Source organism: Vigna unguiculata, chromosome 11 (genome assembly GCF_004118075.2).
Source record: "Vigna unguiculata cultivar IT97K-499-35 chromosome 11, ASM411807v1, whole genome shotgun sequence".
Lineage (NCBI taxonomy): Eukaryota > Viridiplantae > Streptophyta > Magnoliopsida > Fabales > Fabaceae > Vigna > Vigna unguiculata.
The window spans coordinates 33897897-33914178 of record NC_040289.1 but is presented as its reverse complement, the minus strand read 5'-3'; the positions used below and the strand labels follow the sequence as shown (position 1 = coordinate 33914178).

At 33.0% G+C, this 16282-nt stretch overlaps 1 protein-coding gene and 1 non-coding gene across 5 annotated transcripts; one reads left to right on the top strand and one right to left on the bottom strand.

The window, feature by feature from the left end:
• The first annotated feature begins 554 nt into the window (after positions 1-554).
• TRNAL-AAG lies at positions 555-635 on the top strand. The gene has a single exon. It is a non-coding gene; the product is annotated as a tRNA-Leu (tRNA).
• A 1404-nt stretch (positions 636-2039) lies between these two features.
• On the bottom strand, positions 2040-5486 carry LOC114170167 (pentatricopeptide repeat-containing protein At1g74900, mitochondrial). Of its 4 annotated transcripts, XM_028055650.1 has the most exons (4): positions 3762-5483; positions 3476-3660; positions 2593-2691; positions 2040-2294 (listed from the first exon to the last, which is right to left on the bottom strand). In XM_028055650.1, the coding sequence occupies exon 1, from the start codon at positions 5256-5258 to the stop codon at positions 3783-3785; it is 1476 nt and encodes a 491-aa protein (XP_027911451.1). In that variant the 5' UTR covers positions 5259-5483; the 3' UTR covers positions 2040-2294; positions 2593-2691; positions 3476-3660; positions 3762-3782. The 4 variants fall into 4 exon arrangements, with proteins under 4 accessions (XP_027911451.1, XP_027911453.1, XP_027911450.1 ...); XM_028055652.1 differs by having other exon boundaries at positions 2042-2691; positions 3476-3622; positions 3762-5486; XM_028055649.1 differs by having other exon boundaries at positions 2042-2691; positions 3476-3665; positions 3762-5485.
• Between the last annotated feature and the right edge of the window lie 10796 nt (positions 5487-16282).

Below are 16282 nucleotides of genomic sequence, written 5' to 3'. Positions count from 1 at the left end.
ATGAAAAGATGGATGGAAGAATCATCATTTGCAAACATATTTGAGAAAAGGAAAACATAGGTTTAAAAAATTATAAACCTAATATTTCCGGTGAGAACCACAAATAACTAATAATTGTTATTAACTTGATTGTTAACAACATTAGAGGGTGGATTAATCAAGACCTAAAATTCTCCTATTATGACACCACAAAAAGATATACCTAAATTTGTTAAATTATTTGTCCAACTTAGATTCAAGATATTTCCCTTTAATAAGCTTCGGTTTATTTCATCATCAGAAATAAGCAGATGAAGAAAATTCTCTTATGAACTAAAACAATGGACATCTATTATGCCAAAAAAAAAATCCTATAATTAATAAAAAAAACTATATAATTAAAATGTCATTTTGAAAAATCACATCTCAAAAATTATTGAAATATTAAATTTTTTCATTGTTTTCATGTATCAATAATGTACACCCCTAGTAAAGAACGTGCCATTATGATTAATTAAAAACTGTTTTAATTAATATGGGTATATAAAGGGAAGGACTAAAAATATCAACAAAATGTTGAGATGGCCGAGTTGGTCTAAGGCGCCAGATTAAGGTTCTGGTCCGAAAGGGCGTGGGTTCAAATCCCACTCTCAACAATTTATGTTTTTCTTTTATATTTGTTATGTTTTTTTTTCTTGGATATTTTTTATGTTTTTCTTTTATATTTGTTATGTTTTTTTTTTCTTTTCTTGGATATTTTTTATGTTTTTCTTTTATATTTGTTATGTTTTTTTTTCTTTTCTTAGATATTTGTTATGTTTTTTTTTTATTTTCTTGGATATTTGTTATGTTTTTTTTTCTTTTCTTGGATATTTGTTTAATAGCATAAGTTTGTTTAATTTTGGACCAAGTGTTGCCCAACCAACCACATTGATTTGATGTTTGTTGGACCCAATCCAACTGTACTGTGGCTGAACCAATTTTTTCTTTCAAAATCCAGCTTCTTAAACCCTAGATTTTTAGGTCAACTTCATAATTTTCATCTTGAATTGAAAGCACGACGATATCTTAATCAATATATAATCACTACAATTTAGGTGAAAAAAGAAATAAACAAAGAAAAGTCTCTAATTTTTTTTTTCTCAATTCAGGAAAGTGTCATTTTGAGCACCAATTTCTAGGACATGTTGTGATGGTATGCAAATATCTTCATTACTTGAATTAAATTCCCTATGTTTATGAGGTTTTTTTTATTTGAACAGAGTAATTAAACCAAGGATTAAAGACTTGAAATTAAAATTGTTTCTATCATTTTGTTTCTCAAGTTTCATAAATAAATATATTTATTCTAACTGAATGATATCAATTTTCTTATCATATTAAATAGTATTTAAAATTATATATATTTACTTTTAAAATTTAAAATTTAAAATATATCAAAATTTAAGATAAAAATGAATTTTAATTTTATATTTAAGTTTAAGAATTGAAAGTATTTTAATCCTCTAATTACTTAAATTTATCCCATAATGTATGTATAAACACATGAGAATGAATTACGATGAATACCTTATCCCTTTTGTCTAAATATGCATTTAAGTTTTTTTTTTAAATTCAAATATTTTATTTTTTTTCTAATTTTAAATAAAATTATTCAAAAGAACTAATCTAAAATATAAAATCAAATAAAAATTTGTTTTAAATTATAATTAAAAATTTTCATAATAAAATATTATTGAAAACATATTTCATCTTTAAAAAAAATAATAAGTTATACCATGAAATATAAATAATTAAAAATTAAGTATTTTAAAAAGTACATTGCATTAAGAAAACATAAATACATAAAATTAAACTCTAACCTGCTTTTCAAATATTTCTCCCACCAATAAATGCAATCAATATCTTTTATTAAGCAAGTTGTATGCTATTACTAATTAAAACTTATGGGAAATTAAAATTTTTGGTAAACCTTAAGACTATAATTGTGGAATAACCCGGTGAAAAAGAGTAGAGGAAAAGAAGAAATACTTTAACAATATAAAGATTAATAAGAGTCTAATTTAGTTCACAAACGTTTGTGATTAAATAATGAATAGTTTCGTCATCACCCTCCACAAACATTGAAGTGCCTATTTGATCAAAAAATACCACAATTTGATTTCTACACAATAACTTCTCCCTAACAAATAATGCAGAGAGATTACAAAGAATCTTAATTCAAAAATAGCTGAATTTACATGAGACTAAATTGAGAGGCAAGAAAGATGAATCGTGGATTAAAGAGCTCCATCATTATCTTGCCAACATCATCCCTGCAAAGGCAATTACAAAATACTTCATTGATCAAGCTTATTCCAAGTTACAATATAGACCCTTGAATTGTAAGAGCAGGAATAATCCAATTTGCTTCAGCAAATGATCCAGTATTCCCCAAGAGGCAAAACAACAAAATTGGCCCCTGTTAAGCATTGGACAAGTTTCCGATCGGGTCCGGGTCAAAAACCGGCCGACTTATCCGATCAAATTCGCCGGGTCGGAGTTGACAAAATCCATATACTCATCCTTTTCAACATGTTAGAGTGACCAAACTGAAAATTCATCATTAATTACCTCTTCATCCAGAAAATGTCAAGCCACTCTTGAAATATCAACCCCAATGCAGCAAAACTGTTGCAGGCAATAGATTTCAATGTTCTAGCCTCTTCAGGCCTGAAATATGATCAGATTGTAGACACTAGCTTAGCACTCACTCACAGTTGGCTAGTTTGTAGTAAAATTTAAAATTCGGGTAAGATTAATATGAATAATGGTGAATTTTGGCCTTCAATATCTTGTTTTATATTGTAGGAAAGAAAGGTACATAATCTTCGAAACAAGCAAGCTTATAACCAGATAGCCCCCTAAATGCACATTCATCCGGGCAATTTATCTCTTTTTCATTCAATTTATGTCCTTTGAAACAGAATTTCAAACTCAAAGTGGAGTTATTTGCATATATAACATCTCTGATCTTCACACAAGCTCCTATATAATATATGCACCTTTTTTCTTAAACAGTAACAACATAATTATAAACCATTCAACCTTCCAGCTTTCTTAAAAGCTAAAACATGACTAACATGATGGGAGTTGAAGAAAAATCACGGACAGCGAATCTCACAACAAATGGTGCACCTACAACCTCCGCCAGCTAAAATTTTAATTTAAAAACAGTAACTCATGGCCACATGATAACTAACTCCATACCCTTTTGTATTATATATTCATATCCTGCGATAACATGGGAGAAAAATGCTTATACAATAAAACTTTTTCAGCAACATGTCACATTGAAACTTGAAATATACAAAGGTTAGAAGAATCAATGAAACTGAAATTCAACATACAGTGTCAGAATATGTCAGATACACATTGAGTTCGACACTTAAAATAATTATTTGTTCAAAAACACACAAACAGAAAAAAGGAAATCAAAATGGAAAAATGAACGAACCTGGATGAGAAGACCCTGAAAGCATAGTTTTCAGCAATGGTGAGTTCATCATCCACCAGTGAGTTCCTCACCCCAGATCACAGAAACTTCGTCCAAATTGCAGAATGAGGAACATGCTCTCCAATACAATGCACCATGCCCTTTCAACTGTTGAAAAAACAAGTGGCTTGTGTCACTTCGAGTACCTACACTACACATCAGCACAGATGAAGCAAATGAACACAGAGCAATATAACCTCGAGAACAAAAGACAATAACTCTGTCAGAAAAGGAAACAAGAACTCACCAAATCCAACAATCAAACATCTCACAGTTTCAAACGCCGAACAACACGGCCACACCTGCTCTGCATTCTCAGAATCTCTTTGGCAAAATCCTGATTCCCAGTAATAACAAGTCCATTCAACACCCTATTGAAAGTAAACTTCCGCGGCAAGAACCCTCTATCAACCATCTCCATCAACAATTTCCCAGCCACCACCAAATCTTCAGATTTCTTCCTCAAAAACATGGCACTGATCAGAACATTGTAAGTATCCAAATTGGGCAAGCAAGGCTCATCCCTCATCTTCTCAAACATCTCCAAACCCTTCTCAATCTCCCCAGCATCACAAAAGTACCTAATCACAACATTATATGTCTGAACAGAAGCCCTCAAACCATGTTCCCCCATTCTCCCCATAAACCCTAATGCCCTCTCCATGTCCCCAACATGACAAAAACCTCTGATAACAACGTTGTAAGTAACCACATTCGGCGCACACAACCCCTTTCTCAACATCTCCTCAAAAACCACTACTGCATTCTCCACGCTGTCCTTCTTACACAAAACCTGAATCAAAGCATTACACGTGGCGACACTAGGAGCCACACCCTCCTTCACCATCTCATCAAAAACCCTACGAGATTTCTTAACCTCACCCGCCACCCCAAACCCGTGAATCACAGTCGTGTAAGTCACAACATCAATCTCGCACTTCCTCTTCTTCATCTCCAAGTAAAACTCCCAAGCCTCCTTAATCTGATTACTCCGAAAATAACCTTTCAGCAATGTGTTGTACGTGACCATCGTAGGGTTTATCCCTCGCTGCACCATTTCCTTCAGAACCTGCAACGCCATCGGCGTGCGTTTGATTAGGCAATAACCGTTTGCGATTATGTTGTAGCTCACGCAATCGAGTTTGAATCTGGATCGGAACGTTTTGAGCAAGGTGTGTGCCATTTCCACGCGCCTAGATTTGCAGAGGACGTCGAGGACGGTGTTGAATGAGTTCAGGTCCTGGCGGCAACCATGCTCGTGCATGGAGATGAAGGTTCTGACGGCGCGGTGGGGTTTTCCATTCGCGGCGTAGCGCTCGGCGAGGATGGCGAAGGTTCGGGGAGTTGGGCCGCGGCGGAGAGATCGCATGCGGCCCACTAAGGCCCATGCGGCGTTGTAGTCGTGCATGCGGGCCGCGATGTCGATGGCGTGGTCGAACGACGAGGCGCAGTGGATGTACGAAGGGTGGCGGTCCAGGTGTTTGAAGAATTGAAGGGCCTTGGGCCCGTGGTTCCAGAGGCGCTTCAGGACCTGGTTCACGAGCTCGGGGGCCCATTGGATCGTGGGCTTGGATAGGGCCTCGGAGAGAGTGACTGGGTCTGATTCGAGGACCAGATGGGCTATGGTGGCGTCTGAGGGTTGTTGAACTCCGTCGGAGAGGGTAACCGCGTTACGTGGAAGCGGAAACTGAGCGTGCTTCTTCGACAGAGGGAGGAGGTGGAGACGAAAACGCTTCTGGAACATTTTAGGGGCTTTCTCGGATTTTCACTCAAACGCGCGTTTGGTTTAAGCTTTTAGACAGTGCCTTCTTCTGTCTTGCATTGAGGTAAGTAATTGTGTGACTGGAAGGTAATTGTATTCGCCTACCTTGTTTTTATTAATTATATTTTAGTCCTTCTGATTATTTTATTTGCGGGTGTCGATGTCGTGAAATTTTGAATCTGGTCCTCTTGCAAAGCGCAGATCATATTTAAACCACAGCATTTTCTTTATCCATTTTAGAACCATTTTGTTATTGTTTTAGTTATTGTGGATATGTTAGTGTGTTATTAAATTTTTGTCCAAAATATATTTGTATTAAATTTTTGTCCACAATATATGTGGTTTTACAAATATTTTTATTGGTAGGAATGTTAATTGGGCCAGATTATTTAAAAATTCAATTAAATTGAGTTTTATTTATAATTTAATTAAATCTTATCTTACATAAATTAATTTATTTTTATCTTTAATTAATTTGGTTAGGTTTTTTATGTGTTAATTGCAATTTTTTAATCAGTTCAATATTTAAAAATTATAACTTTTAATAATAATAAAAAATATAATTCTAATTCAATTGATGTACTAGATCCAATTCGTTTAACTGAATTAGATTAGATTTTATTTAATATACATAAAAAAGTAACATTTCAATCAAATCTATTATTTTTTTAAATGAATTCACTTTCGTCAGATCTACCAATTTGTAAATACTCTTCTTCGGTGTGATTTAATCTTTATTATTTTGATTAAAATTGTAACACCCAAATTTTCTAAATATTTTAGATCATTACTTATGGTAAATAGATTTAAATTATATATATATATATATATATATATATATATATAATTTCAGTGATAATTGTAATCCATTACATTCAAATCAAAATAATATCTCAATGTAGTTATAAAATATTTCAAAATAATGAAATATAATTAATACACTTCTTTAAAACATAAAATTCATGGTAATTAATATTAACTTTTACTCTAGGTTTTCATTGATCTTCTCCAACTTTTGAGCTACTGACACCATATGTGTTTATGTGCTCATGTATTGGTCACCATCATTAGGTAAGTACAAAATCAAACAAAATTAAGAAATAAAAGAAAATTAATGGTAAAATAATGCATTCATTTATTAAAGATCACTAAATCATCTTGTCTCATTCATCTCAATATTATTATTCAATTACTCACTAAAAAAATAACTTATAATAAAAATTATTAAAACAAATCTTTTATAGAAATCAATCCAATAATTTATTCTACAATAAATTTTATTATTTAACTAGCTAAAAGATATAAACAATTCACATTCATCAAATCAAATACTAACTGTCAATCCAATGACTCAACCTAATGGTTCAATCAATTATCAACCTAAAGAGACTTCAACAACTAAATAAATATAAATTTTGCTTATGGAAGATTAATTTATTCATAAGACTCTACATCTCTATCATACTTATCACTCCTTTATTTTGTGAAAACTTGTATCATGAATGAATAAATTAGAATTATTCATCAATTCATGATAGGATTAATTTTATTAACTCTCTAAATATAATTATCTTTCGTATCATACCGTTTGTCAAGTAAAGTCTTTTCAACTATCACCACCTAGATATCTTCCTCAGATAATATCTTTCAATACACTTTACATACACTAAGGTAGTACTTCCCCATTCGAAATAACATCTTTGACCAATCAACTATACTACATCATCATTCATCACACAATTACAAATGTGACTATCAATTAATTAAAGTTTATAGTAGGTTTAATTAGTTGTTTGGTCTTTGTTTTGGTTCAAAAATATTAAGTTGGTCCTCCAATAATCTCAATTTGTGAAAATTTAATGCAATTTGGTCATTTCTGTTTATTAGTAATGTATAAATAGTTTTAAAGACAATGTCACATCTCAAATTGTAGCTTTTTAATTATTTTTTTTTTGAAAAAAAAATTAGGTGTTAGATCCACAATTGTGCCACATGACATTTTCAATGTGATGTGACCGTAGCAATGTGATGTGGCAAAATCTCAATTTAAATTTTATATTTATGTTTTTTATTTAATTTAATCCCATTGTTTGTTAAAATCGGATAATGTCCCTTTTCAAATTGAGACAAAATTTATTATTTGTATAAATCTTATGGTAATATTTTTATTAAATATTTTTGGAATTATGTTTAAACCAAGTCCAACATTTTTATAGATATTTTTATTAGTTAAAATAATTTTTTATGTATCTTTAACTTGTTTAATTAATAATTATATATGTAAATTTTTATATGTCTAAAATTTTGATCTATAGTTTTTATGTAATTGAACTATTTTAACCAAATTTAAGATGAAACGACTAATTTAACCTTAATAAAAGTTTGTTTAAAATTAATTTATTTAAATGAAATCCACTAATATAATTAAATCTAGTTTAAAAATATTTCGAGAAACATTTAATAAACTTTTTTAATAAAAATATTATAAAAAAATGAATTTGGTCTAGGAAAAGGAAAATTAAGAGAATTAAAAGGGCTAGGAAAGAAAGGAATGAGAAAAGAAAAGAAGAAAGACATGTATATCGGCTTGCAAGTGGGTTCTACAAAAATAAATATCAATGTTTAAAAAAAAAAACTTATAAAAGAATATATTTTCTAAACAAACTCAAATCCAATTAAATTATTTTTAAAGACAAATGGAAATATCGTGTAGATTTACTTAAGCAACAATGATTATGAGCCACAAATCATATAACTAATTAATTAATGATGAATATAAGAATAAGAAAGCACATCCCTCACCTACCACTACACACACAACCCTTTCATCTTCCTCACCAAACCCTCACTCTCAACCCAACCTGCCGCCAACAAATTACAATATTACTTTCTTCTCTCTTATCTTCATTTCACTTTTCAACTATTAATTCATTTTTGCTAACACTTTATGGCTACCTTAAAGAGAAAACAGTACAAGCAACATGTTAGTAAACATAATTTTTTCAATGATTAAAATCTATTTAAAATAATAAACACGAAATAAAATTTGTAAATAAGTTGTGATTATAAATGTTTATATATTAATTAATAAAAATACGAGTTTAAAAGTATGAGTTTAAAAACGTGTTTATAATAATTTGTGTTGGACGTTCTACATCGACTATAGATAAAGCAATTTCATAATACATAAGTGAGGTGCAAACCTCATCTTACAAACCGGTTTTGCATCGTTGAGTTAGGCTTAAAGTCCATTTCTAATATGGTATCAGAGCCAATTGTTTAAAAAAAAAATGAAATTTCTTGGATATTCTGTTTTACCCGCTAGCGGGCCGCTAATGGACCACCCATAATGACAATTTCATAATATATAACCTTATAAGTTAGTTTTGTAGGATTGAGTTAGGCTTAAAACCCAGTTCTATCATCTCTCTAAACTCTCTAAATGCATTATTGTTACATCATCATCTACCATTCAATTTATCCACATTTTGATTGTTTGAATCAACCTAATTCGTAATCTATGAGTGTTGTTTTATAAACGTAGAAGAAGGAAGTTTATGACCATCAAAATTATGACAGTTTAGAAAAATAACCTACAAAATTATGACAGTTAAACAAACACTTTTTTATATACAACAACCACGATTAAGGTTTAACTAATCTTTTAATTCTCTTAAAACTAAATAGTTCTTGTTTAGGATTTTATATATATATATATATATATTTTATTCTTATAAAATCTAAAATCATTGTTTAGTCTTTATAAAGATATGGATTTTGATTTTAGTTCTTGAAATTTTTTGTCCATTAAAAAGTTTAAATGATTATCCTTAGTTTTTAATTTTCAATAATAGTTATTATATTGACTTGGAGCTTTTTTAGTTTGCATTATATTATAACATTAATACGTGTCACTGTTTTTTCAACATATAAATAGTTAATTAATATCATACATATAATACTAAGATAAAAAAAATAACAATTCTTAATTTTCTAGTAACCAAAATAAAATAAAACATTATAAAAGGAAAAAAAAAATCTTACACTAAATCATATTTAAGTCTAAAATCTATAACTTTATACAGTGTCGTTTTTTTAAGTGGAATCATGCAATGCAACTTAAATATCCAAAATAGTTTGACTTTAATAAATAATAAAAATCTTTTACAGAAACAGTAGTTACATATCTTTTATGATCATGATTAAAATATGTTAAACATGGGCTTGAAGTGCTCACATCATAAATTTAAGGCAGAATAAACAATCAATTCAGTTTTTGTATTATAATAATTGATATTAATTTAATTCTTCAAAGCCGTTAGTATTAAAATTAATTTAACTAGTTCGACGACCAGTTTCAGAAGTAGCATCAAAATAATTGTATTGTATCTATACACACACTCATATATATATATATATATATATATATATATATATATATATATATATATATATATATGTATATAAATATTGAAGAACACAGTTGACCTTAGCTTTCACTGATTGATTAAAAGAATAAATTTATTTCATTTTTTAGAAGAATGTTGTTGTTATGGGTCTTTCTATAGAAGCACAAGTTGATAAATAAAAATATAGAAACTATAGATAACGAATAAAATAAGTTTCTTGTATTAGTAAATAAGATCCTTAAGTGAATAATTAATATCACTTTTATTCCTTAATTAATACATACCCTTAACCATACATTCCCAAAATAAATATATTTAAGAAAATAAATAAATCTCATTTTCAAAGTGACTAAAGTATTAAATTAGCGTCATTTTCCTTAGGGGTATTTTTGTTTAGTATTTATCATCGTTGCTATATTTTTGTATTCGAACGAAATCATGTGATAGCATAAGTAGTTTTCATGCGAAGGATTGATGAGTTCAAACATGGAAGGGTATTTAAAATACTTTCGAAGAGTGAATAAAAAGAAATCAATTGAATGACTCAAAAGAAACAAACAAGGACCAATCCATAGATAAGTATTTTCACACATATGATAAATGGTATTGACTACACTATGTTTAAAAAGCATATGGGATTAAATAAAAGTACCAAAATGAGAAGGAGGAACATTTTAGACTTACCAAATTATTTTCCCAATAATCGTGAGGATATTTCTTTAAGTTGTTTTAAAAGATAAGTTTTTGTAATATAAATAATATATATTTGATTTATTTGCTTCACTATTTTTTATGTTTAAATAAAGATAAAATCTTTCATTTTCTTTCTTTTTATTTATGTAAATGATTTTTTTATTACTCTTTTTTTCATGCCTCTCAATTCAAAAAGTGTTTTTAGGTAATGATAATTTTAGCCTTACGTAAGCCTTGTCAAGAGGTAAGATTAAAAGTTTTTAAACTTATCTGTTGTTGTGAAAGACTGGTTGGAGAAGAGAGAAAAAGGAAAAATATTAGAAAAAGAAGATAGGAGTTTTATTGGATTTTAAATAACAACAAATAGGATGGAATTGATGTATTCCTAACTTGATTGGATATTTTCTTTAAGTTAAAATGATGAGAAAGTTAAGAAAATACGACATAACACAAGTTTGATGGTACAATTGCTCCTATGTATTTTTTTTTCTTCACCGTCATTTCATAAATCTCAACATATGAATGTTGGTTTTAAAACTTTAAGACTATTTTTTTTTGGTGATTTATTATTCAAGCAGAACACAAGATGTAGATTTGCGAGGGTTTTTTTATGTTCGTTTGGAATAATTTGCAGGCGAATGCGAGCGCGGAACAACGAGATCAACCTGTTATGCCATCCCGCATTATTGAGAAGATTTGTGGATGAAATGTGTGATTTTACAAAAATAACCTCGTTTGTGGAAATTGTGCATGTCTCATAAAAAAAATCCACGAGTTACAATGTAATAGGATGCAACTTCACGGTGCAGTTTCACATTGAAGAACCTAAATGCTTCTTGCAGTTCTAGATACTGTGCATGTCATTATAGAATTGGGGATTTGATGACCAGTGAGTTTCAATGATAAGAAAATAATGAATAAAGTCAAGGTGTTTTAAAGAGCAATGATGATTCAGGGTTGAAATAATAATGGTAATAGTTGTCCACGAGCTTCTTGTAACAAAAATGTATCGACGAATATTAGTATAAATCAAACAAGATCAATGATATGTCTAGTAAAAAAAGAATAATTACTAATGGTAAGAGTGAAACTCATCTGGATAAGAGTGGAACTGAATTTGTGATACCAAGCACATGGTGCTTGTTTACTGTATATAGCTCTGTGAAGATGACAAACTTGGTTAGTATTATAGGAGAATTCAGGAGGTTGTGTCATAAAAAGAATTTCATATAGGTCACCATTTAAAGAGGCATTATTTATGTTCAACTAATGTATAAGTGTTGGGAATAGTCCAAGTATGAGTCAAAAAGTCCCACATTGGATAGAAAAGACAAAGTTAAACACTATATAAGAATAAAGGCCCATAACAACATTGCCTTAAGGTTTTGGTGTAAAAGTGGTGTCTAAGGTCTTATATGTGTAAGACTAATGTCATATAACCATATAGAACCACAATCTCTCAATGACCATAATTATGCCATGACTATGACTATAAACCATATATGAAAAAATATCGATGGTTCGGAGTGTGACTTAGAATAATCGAGACTAGCAACTTGATTGTATCCACAAGCAACAAGGCAAATTTTGCAATGTCAAAGTGAGCCATCTTTGTTGTATTTCTTTTTAAAAATCCATATGTAGCCAATTGTATGGGCTTCAGGGGGAAGATCAACAAGGTTCCATGTTTTATTTTTGAGCGACATATCAAATTCAAGTTGTATAGCTTGTTTCCACTCTAGTAGATTAAGCACAATTGTGATTGTAGCAGGTTACACATCAATTGAGGTTGTAATCCAAGCTTTCGGTTTATAAATGTCATACTTGCCATTAGTTTGCATTGAATGAATGTTAAGAGTAAAAGGAACATTGGATGAAACATGAAAGGAAGAAGGACAAGTCAAATTGTCCTCAAATAAAGATGAATGCACACCAAAAACAATATTAGAAGAGTGGTTGATGGAGTTGTGTTGTGTATAAGGGATAACAGTAGTAGAAATCTCATATATAGTAGAAGGATGAACCAAGAGAGGAAGGTTTGTATCAATAATATTATCAATATCAATGGAGGACACTTCATACTGATTTTTGTCATGTTATGAAAAGTCATGCTCATTAAAAACATCATTATAAGAGATAAAGATTTTACCATTTGGGATTAAACAAATATAGCCTTTATGATTGAAATGATAGCCTAAGAATAAGCAAGATGAGATTTGAAATTAAATTTATGTTGATTACGCGATCTAAGCAAAGGATAACAACTACAACTAAAAACTTTGAATATACTACAATCAGGTTGCTTTCCATAAAGAACATGATAAGGATTGTCATTATCAAGAACAAACATAGGAAGAGTATTAATGACCATGGTTGCAACAAGAAAGCCATATCCCAATATTTAAAAGGATGAGAAGCACGAGCCAAAAGACTAAGACTTATCTTAATAACATGTTTGTGTTTGCGCTCAACAACACCATTTTGGTTGTGTATAAGGGCAAGTGAGCCTATGATGAACACCAACAACATGAAAAATCTCCTTGATTATTTCGTGTTTATAGTATTACAAAAGTTAGGATAAAAATTCAAAAACACATTAATATCTCTAGCAAATTGAGAGACACTCGACATATTTTTGATTTGGAGAACATGTAAAAAAATTGTTAAATACAAAACTTGATGAAGTAAGGGAGTAACTAAAAATGACATAACCAGTATGGATGATAGACAAGCGTGTACCATTGCTTAGTTTAACTTTTTTAGTACTATTGAATTAAGATTTTGAAGAAAATAAGGTGATATCATTAATAACATGATGAGATGCTCCATTATCGGAGTACTAAAACGAATAAATCATAATGGATGAAGAAAAAAGTTGATAACTGTTATTGCCGTACTAGTTTCGATTTAGTACCGAAAATAATACAGCAAAAGCCACTCGAAAAAAAATCTATCCCCTCCTTCCTTCCTTCCATCTCCTCATATACCGAATTGCCTGCGTGTCGAAAAATACGGCTACTAACCGAGTTGGTTTCGCGTCGTGGGCGATTACCTAACGTGGCCATATCTCTCCGAGTTTCTCGGGGTCTTGCAGTTATGGCTTGACTGCTAATGTGCAGAGTGGGTCGCTTGATATCTTCATTTGGGCCGGTCCACTTAAATCCATTGTTCGGGTGAGACTCGGGCGCGTCTAGCCATTACACTAACCCTCTGAGCTTTCGGATAATTTATTGGGCGAGAAGGTCATACCACTTTACCTGTGCGCGTGAGTTTCAAACATTTCCGTTTTTTTCTTCACTTCAGGGCTAATAAATGAACGCCACGTTGTCCATGTTCTAGAAGGTTTCAACTGCTAAAAACTCAGGTTTTCCCTCTCAAACGATGACATTTTATGACCGTGTCGCTTCATTTTCTCCTTTTCTTACACTCTTCTTCTTCCGCTTCTTCTGCCACCGTTCGTGCCGCCACACCCTTCTTTATCAGTGTAGTGTTTTGCTCCGTTTTCCTCCAGGTACTCTGTTTTCATCCTCATTTACTTCGATTCTAATCGTTTCCATCCGTACTGTGACCTTCTGACTTCGAGGTTTTTGCGCGATAACCCCTGATTTAAGGTTTTGGATGAATAATGAGGTTTTGGATGAGTAATGTAGGGTAACTAGTGAAAAAATGCTTGCTTTAACTATGTCGCTGTTTTAGTTTCAAACCACATTTTACTTGTTCTAGAGGCCTTTGCCCTAGTGGGTGTTTTTTCGGTTTTGTATGCCTGAGCGGTTTTTCTGAGTGGTTTTCCGGTTGCTTTTGGTTGTGCGAGGGGATCTTTAGGTTGGAGTGCTTGGTTAGAGTTTTGAGTGAGCTGATGACGACCTATGACGAATTATATCCTTGGGCGTCTTTAGAACTTCGTCGAGAGATGTCAGGCTTTACCTCCGATCAAGTGGTAGATCGGTTTCGGCAAGGGCAGAGATTATGTCAGAGTAACGAGGCGGACGCTATTGTGGTTCGTTGCGGATTAGATGAGCCCGTGTGTGTTGATATTGAGGCCGACTTGGCTTTGGGGCACTTCTGTTTTTTCTACTCCACCTTGTTTTCTAAAGTCGGTCTAAGGTTGCCCTTGAGCTCTTTCGAGAAAACCTTACTTACCGAGTTGAATGTAACCCCTGCACAACTCCATCCCAATAGCTGGGCTTTCGTCCGAGCCTTCCACATCCTTTGTACGCATTTTGGGGTGGTTTCGAGTGCAAATGTATTTCTTTACTTTTTGAGATGAAGAAATCAACAAAGAAAGTGTGGTCCTCCTTGAGTGGTGTGGGGGGTAGGGGTCTCCTAACTCTTTTCCAATCATCCTATAAAAACTTTAAAGGCTCCTTTTTGATAATTCAAGCGTCACCCCTAAAACCCGACTTGCTTGAGGGTTTTCCATTATACTGGACCCAGAATCCGAACCTTGTCGGGGCGAGACAACTCGGAGATCTCGAACCACAAGAACGGGAGCATTGCTTACTGTTGGAGCAGCTGAAAACTATCTTTGAAACAAAACAAGTATTGAGCTATGAATATCAGCCAGCTAACCTCAAGCTTTACATCGGTCTGTTCTCGGATAATTGTCTTTTTTGTGTTTGCTTGTCATTCTGCTTCCTGATTTTTGTTACACTCTTGCAGAGTCGAGAATGGGCATGTCTAAACAGGATCTGGCGAGGCGCTTGAAGAGCATCCGGGCACCCCTTTTTCCCCGACCATCTGCCGATGAGGTGTCAACTCGGGTAACCGAAGCTCTGCGGATTCCTTCAGACGATGAGGATACCGTATCTGAATCAGGGTTGAAGCGCCATAGGAGATTATCGGTGCCCTGAGCCGCTGTCGAAGCAATAGCGACATCGTCCCAATCCCGACCCGAGCAGACAACATCGTCAATTGGACTGCTGCATCTCGAGGGATCAAGCTGCGACGGCCAAAGTTTCTGGGACTCGTCTTACCAACATGTGTCGCACTCCCTAGCGCATAACGTCTTTAAAGGCGACCTGCAGTGTCTGCTGAATCAAGATCTCTCCTCGGTTCAAGAAGAGATCTGTGCCTTTCTTCATAAGGCTGAGTTGTCCTCAATTGCTTTGTGCAAAAAATTGAACCAAATGAGCCTAACTGAGGAGAGGAGGGACAAAGAAATTTCTGCGGCCAAAATGGAGATAGCTAGGTTGAATGCCGAGCTTGTTGAGTTGGAGAGTTTGAAGAGGAAATTGAAAGAAGAGGAGACGAGGTCGGCCGAGCTCGGGATTGCGCTGAAGGAGGCTGCGAGAAAGTCTGATTTGCTTGAAGTTCAACTTCGCCAACTAGAAGCGAATGTTGAAGAGAAAGAGAGATCCTGGCGGGAGCAAGAGGAGAAGATGGCGAATGAGGCTGCCACTACATATGGTGTGGGGTTTGAGGCTGCTTTGGAACAAGTTCGGCTTTTGTGCCCTACTGCCGATCTCTCTGGTGTGGACGCGGAGAAAGTCGTGATTGATGGGAACTTAGTAGATGGTTGAAGGAATTCGACCTATATTTTGATTGATGAGAAAAAATGAACTTATGTATTAACATTTTACCTATTTTGATGAACATCTTTTGCTTTGCTGCTTGTTGGATTTATTTATTTGCTGTGTTTGCTCTTGATATTCGACTATGTGCTGATAACGTAACCCTCAAGTCGAGATTCAGCTGACCTTAGGCTCCTGCTAAATCAATTTTAGGTAGTCGTTGTTTTGGCAGTAGTTTTTTACCGCCCCTAAGCCGAGCTTAGGTAGTCGCTTTAAGCGGATCTTCACCGCCCCTAAGTCGAGCTTAGGTAGTCACTTTAAGCGGCTCTTCACCGCCCCTATGCCAAGCTTAGGTAGTCGCTTTAAGCGGCTATTCACCGCCACTATGCCGAGC

What these genes read in the sequence shown, in the direction of transcription:
- LOC114170167 (XM_028055652.1), bottom strand. Translation starts at nt 5,258, where the DNA reads ATGTTCCAGAAGCGTTTTCGTCTCCACCTCCTCCCTCTGTCGAAGAAG.